We start from the raw sequence: 8,417 nt of genomic DNA on the forward strand, positions 1-8,417 counted from the left end.
CTGGCGTGAAATAAAGTGCATCAGCCCCTTACTCGTGCGCGCATGTAAATACGGACGCACGAGGGTGCCAAGGTGCGCGCGAGCGTTAAAGCTCCTTTGATTGCCGAGTTACGAGGACGAGTTTAATTGACGCTTTTTTAAATTAATGTACTTTAATGTTCTCGCGGCTGCTTTCTTTTCTCCCAAGTAGTTATAGCAGCGAAGCTTCGACGCCCTCGTGCGTTCTTTCACTGCCACGCGCGCGCACACGCGTTTAATTAATTAACGTGGAAGCAGCTGGTACGCGAGTTTTTTTTTCCGTAAACGCGACTCTGTAACGTCGGCAAACTAAAGAAATTCTTTGGTTTCTTACGTGTTGTTGCATCCCGTGCTTCCTGGCGTTTGCGCTTTTTTTTTTAATTAGTAAGGTGCTAAATGCTTTATAATCACCGGCAGTGCAGCGGCAGATTAAGCTAGCGAGGAATTCTGAATGGACGATGGATTCTTTTTTCCTGTTTTTTTTTTGTCGTTAGGCGAAATATTTATTTTATAAGAGCAATTAATTTTTCGTCAGCTAGAGTTAACGCAGGTACAGCAGAACTTTCCTTCTTGGAGATAAAATAATCTCTTTTGACATCAGATGCCCCCCTTTTTGCACTAATGAGCGTTTATGCAAACGCTCGCCGTAATATTTTGTTTTTTCCTTTCTCAGTGCTACTATCTGCCTTTTCTGTTTTTTTGACGCCGTGTTACTCAAACAGCTTTTTCCGAGCGGTTATAAGAAAAGCATTCCTCCTTGATGGGCAAAAATTTATCGGGGCGTGAAATCATGGTAGCTCTTGAATGACTAAATTAAAATATTTCAAAATATTTATAATTAACGCGGAAAAAATCTATTTAATTTAAATTTTTGAAAAAATAGCAGTTCCATAGTTCAAAATAACGAAAATAGAAAAAAAAAGCGTACGAAAAAAACCTTTTTCTTTGTTTGGTACAGCTCATTTGATCACTTGCAATCAAACTAAGGCCAAAGGGTCGGAAGGTACAAGACAAGTGCTGTACACTTTATAAGCTGATTCGCGGGACGAACCGAATGTCGCGAGCCGGTGTATAATACGTATACGTATACATATACTACGCGCCTCTTTGGCGGTGCAGCGACTCTCCCTCTTTTACTATGGCAATTCCGTGTTCGGCTGGTCAGCTCTTCCAACTATACCGTTGCTACTACTAGACCCTATATACGTGCACATACGGTAAATCACGGAGTCACCGCAGATCCAATTATCAAATTGTCCTCTGCTCTTACACTGGGTGCAGTACTTTGGCGCTTATTGCATATACTCGAGTCGATGGTGCCTTTACTTACCTCCGTACTACTGCCTGGGCTATCTAAGAAACAGGGTGTCGCAGGAGTTTACTGTAGGAATAAGAAAGGAGATGCTACGGTAGAGAGAAACCGCGTGAGATTTATCGCCCACGAGAGGACGGGCGCTAGCAAGCTGCGAACGATCGTTCGAGTCTTGGCGGTGACCCGTTCACTGCTTCTTAATCAGTATAACTTCCGGAAATTGAGAAACTTTGAGGGTATTTGTTATCGTTTGGATGTGCTAAGACGACGTGATTCAATTAGCAGTAAGAGATTGAGATCAGACTTAGTAAGAAATTGCAACCTTAACAAAGACTTTTAGAGGACTGATATTTTTTTAACAAAATTCAATCCATTATAATGGGAGTAATTTGATGAAAAATTGTTGATTTGATGTGCTCACAATAATATCTCTTATTTTTAGTGTAAATTTAACTACGACTGTTGTTCAGATGATGGACTAATCTGTACCAGTGATACCAGTGAATGTTAAATGGTACTTGATTTCGAAGGCATACGATACCACTTAGGTTAGATGTATATAATATAATTTGATGAGATTCAAAGCAATTAAATTAAATTTCCATCAATATTCATGTTACGCAAATGATTGTGACATGATTTTTTTAAAGTAATCTTTAGGCGTCTTTTATGCAAACAGTAAAGTAATGATAATCAAGAAAATGTTTGTCAGTTTTTTAGTCTAATTTATTTTAATTCTTCCAACAAACTTCTCTCATTTTCATAGACTGATAATATTAAAAATATTTTCGGTTTTTAATTATCTATAAAAAAGTAAGGAAAAGACCAAAAAAAATATGAATATTTTCAAACATGGGTTTTTCTTGTTTTATTGTGATTCTAAATGCAAACATTTCCTATTATTGTTCACTAAAATTATTGTCATACTATGTACTAATAATCTTAATATCGAGAGAAAGAGCGAGCAGCTATGAGGTAAATGTTTGCATCATATATTGCCACTCATAAAATTATATTCTAGGATCTAATCTTTAAAGCACTTTGAAAACCAAACAGCCGAAATTTTTGGCTGCAACACGTATCAGTCGGTATAAATCTAACTAATTGACGTGGACCTTAATTAAGGCACGCTGCACGTGTGAAAGGTATATACGCGAGGGGGTAAACGGATAGAATGCCAGCGAAAATGTTATGTGCAAACGGGTCGCACAGCAGTATAGCAGCGTCTCATCTAACTCCTCGCACGGCCCTGCGGATATATACCTATAGGTACAACAAATTGGAACCATTGGCATGTTAACGGGGGCGGAGGTCAACGAACAGCGGGGAAAGAGGAGCGAGCGGTCCTGGCCAAAAATATTGGGACGAGCTTCCGAAGCCGTTGAGGAAGCTTCGCATACTCCCCCGGGAAATATCAATTGAATCAATTTCGGAAGCGGTTTTCGGCGTGACGCTCCACGCGCTGATGACAGGTATTGCTCGGTCTGGTATTATTACACGGGGACAGGTGTGCCGTTTTGTACCTTTATATGTCTGTGGACGTTGTGTCTATGGATGATCATGTCGCGGAATATTACAAGTGCATTGGTACTCACTATAGTCACAACCAGATAAATACTTATCTCGGATCTGTTGTTGTACAAGTTTGCTTTAGTGCCACGTGTTTTACCGTGAACTCGCTCTCCTGTGCATCTTGAAGCTAACAAAAAGCAAAAGAATCATTTTGCAGTATGTGAAATAACTGCATAACTTCAGAGTAATTGCAATCAAAAAAACCCTATACGTCAAAAAGATAACAACTAAGTTAATAAAGTTCCATGAGACGTGTTCACAACAACCATACGTTCAAATACACTTGAACGTAAATTTGTTTGGAAAAATTATGAAAATTATAAAAGGGAGATTTATATTGATTGAGAAAAATTTGTAGAATATTATTATCGGTTAATCTCACATGAAAATTCCAATAAAATTCTGAATAGACATTTAATAATTTTTATTTGGTGCAAATTTTTACTTTTACTAAAGACATGCGAAGAGTCCTAAGCTGTAGAATAGGGATTTTTGGTACAAACAATTGAATAAAAGATGTTACAAACGTTATTTGCGTGATGACATCTTCAAACATGCTATGAATTATTTACAATTTTTTATGTATAAAAAAGTTTTGAAGTCTCTTTAATTAGAGTTTGAAAATATTTTTTTTCATCTGGATCCATTGTAACGTACGATATACCTTTCCCACGTAACATGTATTATATAGTATAAAAATGATTTCAATCGTTTTTAAAAGTTTTAAATCATTCTTTTTTACTATACACATTTTTTGTTTCATCGTTCGTAGATCTATTGTTTTATAAGTATTTAAATTATAACGACTCAAAATTTCGACATAATATTAAAAAACTTGAACCGATTGAATTCTCTTTAGCTGTTTATGTAAATCATTTTTATAATGAATGATACATCGATTTGCGTGAGCGATATTTTTTATGATTGATAACACTCGAATTTTTTTCGAGTTATAAGCTATAATCTTTAATTATCAAACATTGATGTAGAATTTTGGCCTTTGTAAAGTGTAATAAATCAATGCATAAATAATAAGCGATTGCTTTTATTTTGATTGGGCTTGTTTATATAAATCATATTTTTGAATATAGCTGTAGCTCTGAAAGTAAAAACAATTGAAACTGTGTAATTATAAATGAGTAATAAATAAGGTTGATTCATAGTGACTTATAAAAGTAGTATTAATGTGTGCGTATGTGTGTACGTTTATAAAATTTTATATGTAAAAAAATACGTGCTATCGTAGGGTACTTGTAAAGAGTGATAAATAAGATAAGATTCCAAATGTAAAAGTCATAGAGCTTTCCCCCCAACAGAGTAAGCGTAATCGCATTATTTACCAATGATGATCAATATAAAAGGAAGACAGGTAAGAAAGAGATTATAAACCTTTTTGAACATTCGCTCTGTGCAACACCGATCATTGGAACAATTATAATGTAAGTAAATAATGAACGAATTAGATTTTTCATATAAACTCTGAATTAAAAATTTTATTTAAAAATCCATAGTAATTAAAACTTACTTTATTGTATGAATGCTGATATATGTGCACGAGGTCCAAAAATTTCTGCAGTATTTTTTTGAAGAAACAAGCATTTGTATTTAAAAGACTTTCGAAATTCTATAGTACTTTCTCACTAGTTTTTTTATGATTTAATCATTTTTGTAGTGATTTACAATAAACAAAAATGTGTACTTTGGTACATATTGATGAAAATGTTTGATTTGAAAATTCTATTAATGCCTGGAATAAGTACGACCAAAAAATTAAAACTATTTAAGATAATTTCCTTGCTTCAAGTAATATAAAGTTTTGTTTAATTTTTATCGATTTAGATTCACACAAAAAAATTTAAATGCGTACAGGTATTTTTATTAAAAAAAATGTATATATTTATGAGTAATTAATCACGTACAATAAGAAATAAAAAAATCTTTACATCAAATACATAAAAATTGGATTTCACAGACTTAAAAATGTCGAAAGTCATTTTACTGCTCTTCACCGTTTTTTTGATGGTAAGCTTCGTTGTGGCTCAAGGTGCCTCAACTGCAGCTCCAATGTGTAAACCAGGAGGTCGTATCGTAAGTTTCATTCGTGTTAATGGTTCTACATATTTATTTTGTACTTTACCATTACAATTTTTACAATTCTCTGTTTATTGTAGTGCTCTTCAGATACTGAGTGTTGCGTCGGGCTTATATGTAATCCTTGGGCTGGCAGATGCACCAAGCCAAAAACTACTACTGCTGCGCCAGCTCCCAGCAAGAGTGGGAACTTTGTTTAAAAAAAAAAGTTACAATGTATTTAATATCTTTGTGTTCTACTGATAAGTTAAACACAAGTTCTAAAGCATACAATGTTTATTTTTTCTAACATGTCAAAGTTTTACTCGTCTTCGTGAAATCCAATAAAATACCATAAGCATGACAGATTAATTGGATGTATTTAGTGTTCTTATTTGATTCCAATATCTCATTCATCATTTCCATGCGAATATTCTAAATTCTAAGTTTTTGTTTGCCATGATAGCAGTATTTTTCAATTTTTTTTTTTTTTTTATTGTAAGATTTTAGTGATTCTTATTTTTCTTACAATCTGTAGTAAATAGCAGAGCCCTGATTAAGAACAGCATGCAATTTAACCTTAGATAGTTTATGCATCAATAAAATACAAGCGAATGAAAAAAAAGTTCTTAATTTGTAATATCAAGGAGTTTTTTATCGTAGAGATAAATTTTTCAAAGTTTACTTCATGAATATTTGTTAAAAATGAAAAAACTATAACTACAGTATATAAAAACATAGCAGTTGCATTATACGCTCAATTGATAATTTATCTCACATTTAAGAAAATCAAAAACTTGTTTTGAAAAAAAAATTCTCAGAACTGTTTTGAACATGTATTTAATTTATGGAAGCAAATAAGAATTAAAAAATTAACTTTATTTTTTGTAACTCACTGAGCCGAACCAATGAGCTCAGTTGAGAAAGGAGAGATTCTTTGAAGCTTTGCATAACAATTTTATGAGAAACGAGATCACGCACTTACAATAACAACAAAGAAGCATTCAGATTGTCGGGATGAGTAATACATCGTGAGATCCAAAACTTTAGCATTCGTAGTATAAGAAGGAAACTCTCAACGAGGCAGACTCAGTTTATTTCCGACTACCGAGGAGTTTGTGTCTTACGTGATAACATTGCAGTTCATATTCTCTTGACACTACTAGTAAGTAGTTACAGTATTATTTTGTTAATATTATCTTTAAGAGTGCCCACGGATAATTTGAATCATTAAATATTCATTTCGAGTTTATGCAATTTGATAGTGAAATAATCCTACATAACTTGTTTCACTTGCCCCATGCGTGATTTTGACATCATTTTTTAAACAGCTATTCATGTTAACTAGAGAAAGAAATTTTTATTCTCATTGCTTAGTTTGCAGTTGGGAATAAGAAAATTGAAATAATACGTAGTTGAAATATTTTTATTCGTTTATTGCTTGAATAATCGTAGTTATCTGATCAACTCATGGCATCTTAAATTAACTTCATTTTCGTTACATTACAATTGTCAATATTTCAAGAAATAACAATGAACCATTTTGATTATATAAAAGTTACAATATGATAAGTATATCAAACAAAATCAAAAATAAGTGTTGTAAAAACTTTTTTCTGGAAATTTTATTTTGAAGAATTTTGTCGTTTAAAAGTTATTAACTCAATGTTCGTTCTATTGCAGAGAAAATACTTGAAGCTCGTCAAAATGTTCAAGATTATTCTGTTCGCACTTGCTGCCTTATTAGTTACTACTCTAATCTCGGGAGCCACTCTTGATAAAAAGCATGGACGACATGGTGATATCGTAAGTTAAAAGTTTAATTCAGAACACAAATAAGTACATTTTTTAAAATTATCATCTTCAGTGAGAGAAAAAATATCACTAGCAAAGTGGAGTTAATTCTTTTTTTTTGATGTTTTCTTTGGTAACACCAAATTGGAATATCTATTATAATAGTTTAAAATAATAATGAAATTATAAATACCAGTGATAACAACAACAGCAGTCAAAGAATTTTCAAAAAGTTTTTAATTTATTTTTTCTTCATCTTTTACGATCCAAGAAGTATGATTAAATAAGTTTCAAACTGTGTCTTTTCACATAATTTTCTGACAAAGTGTGTAGCATGCTAATTCAGATTTTGTGATATCATTCCACAAGATAATATTATAGTGAATTACAGATTCGATTTAATTTACTGATTATAAATCACACAGGTTTATTAAAAAATCATACAAAATGTAAACAATTATCATAGGAGTGATTAATTTAAATAATACTGATGAATTTATATTAAATTTCAGTGTACTTCGCAAAAAGATTGCGGTGTAGATGTCGAAGGTAAACAACTGTCATGCAACCGTTATGCCAATAGATGTCAAATTCAAATTACTGCGGAGGACCTCATAAGACAAAAAAGTAAGCTTAAACATGTTGAACCGCATCAAAGGAAAGGATATACTGACATCTATTCGAAGTAACTTACTGTGAAAATTTTTTTTTTTTATGATTATTACTCGTGCACTAGTAATGAATGAGAAAATAATTGTGATCGTATGACACCGGAATTAAATCTCAACATAATACATTTGTATAATAGACTGATAATTTTACATACTCATATTTTGTTTTTTGTTTTTGATTTTTTTTTTTAAAGAAGGTTTAGAAATAGTGATGAAAGATTAAATAAAGAAGAATTTTTCAACGACAAATTTTTTATTACATCATAGCCATAAATTAATAAATTATATTATTCTTCAATTGGTAAGCTGATGATATTTAACATTCAGATCTTGTCTTTGGTAGAAAATTCATCTTCACTGAATTATTAGCTGAACCACAAGAACATCCGTGAACTACATTGACTTATCTGTTGTCAGTAGATATATCGAGCTTACTTTTTCCGCATGGTTTTTCCGAGAATGTTTCCACAATATACGCTTGTCGAACGATAACTGAACTTGTTTTCAAACATTTCTTGAACCGCAATGGGAAAATTTATGGACAAAATTTTGATAAAGCATTATCTAAGTTCATTTTTCATTCGACCGTATAACGTAGATATCTTTTTATTCCCATTTGTTAATAATAAGTCGCAGTTGCAGAAGTTTTAACAAAAGATTTAAAAAAGTATAATATTTTCAAAGCAGCAAGAATCAAAGGTCTTATTCTATGAAATAGCATCCAACAATTTTTCAACAACTGATGTGTTTGAGGCCCTACGGGTGTCCATACTACGAATGTATATCTGTGTATACAAAAGCAACGAGCATATCAGACGAGCAAATTGCTACAGCCCCAGCGGAAGTCTTTTCAGAGTGGAAAAGTAGTTTGAGTTTAAGGCAAAGACTAAAAGCTTCTTTTCATTTGTCGTATGGTCTCGTGCAAATTGTGAGTGAGAGCCACGACTTCTACGCTTCTTTACTCGTCGTCGACGGCTCTC

General features: G+C 32.6%; 1 protein-coding gene across 1 annotated transcript; it reads left to right on the top strand.

The window, feature by feature from the left end:
- The first annotated feature begins 6,045 nt into the window (after positions 1 to 6,045).
- Positions 6,046 to 7,679, top strand: LOC106637575 (omega-conotoxin-like protein 1). The gene is made up of 3 exons (XM_014350395.2): positions 6,046 to 6,137; positions 6,656 to 6,778; positions 7,279 to 7,679. The coding sequence occupies exons 2-3, from the start codon at positions 6,680 to 6,682 to the stop codon at positions 7,453 to 7,455; spliced, it is 276 nt and encodes a 91-aa protein (XP_014205881.2). The 5' UTR covers positions 6,046 to 6,137; positions 6,656 to 6,679; the 3' UTR covers positions 7,456 to 7,679.
- The last annotated feature ends 738 nt before the right edge of the window (positions 7,680 to 8,417 follow it).

The sequence above is a fragment of the Copidosoma floridanum genome, unplaced genomic scaffold, assembly GCF_036245765.1.
Source record: "Copidosoma floridanum isolate Cflo_tuat_1 unplaced genomic scaffold, Cflo_Japanese_pri ptg000013l, whole genome shotgun sequence".
NCBI classification, from domain to species: domain Eukaryota; kingdom Metazoa; phylum Arthropoda; class Insecta; order Hymenoptera; family Encyrtidae; genus Copidosoma; species Copidosoma floridanum.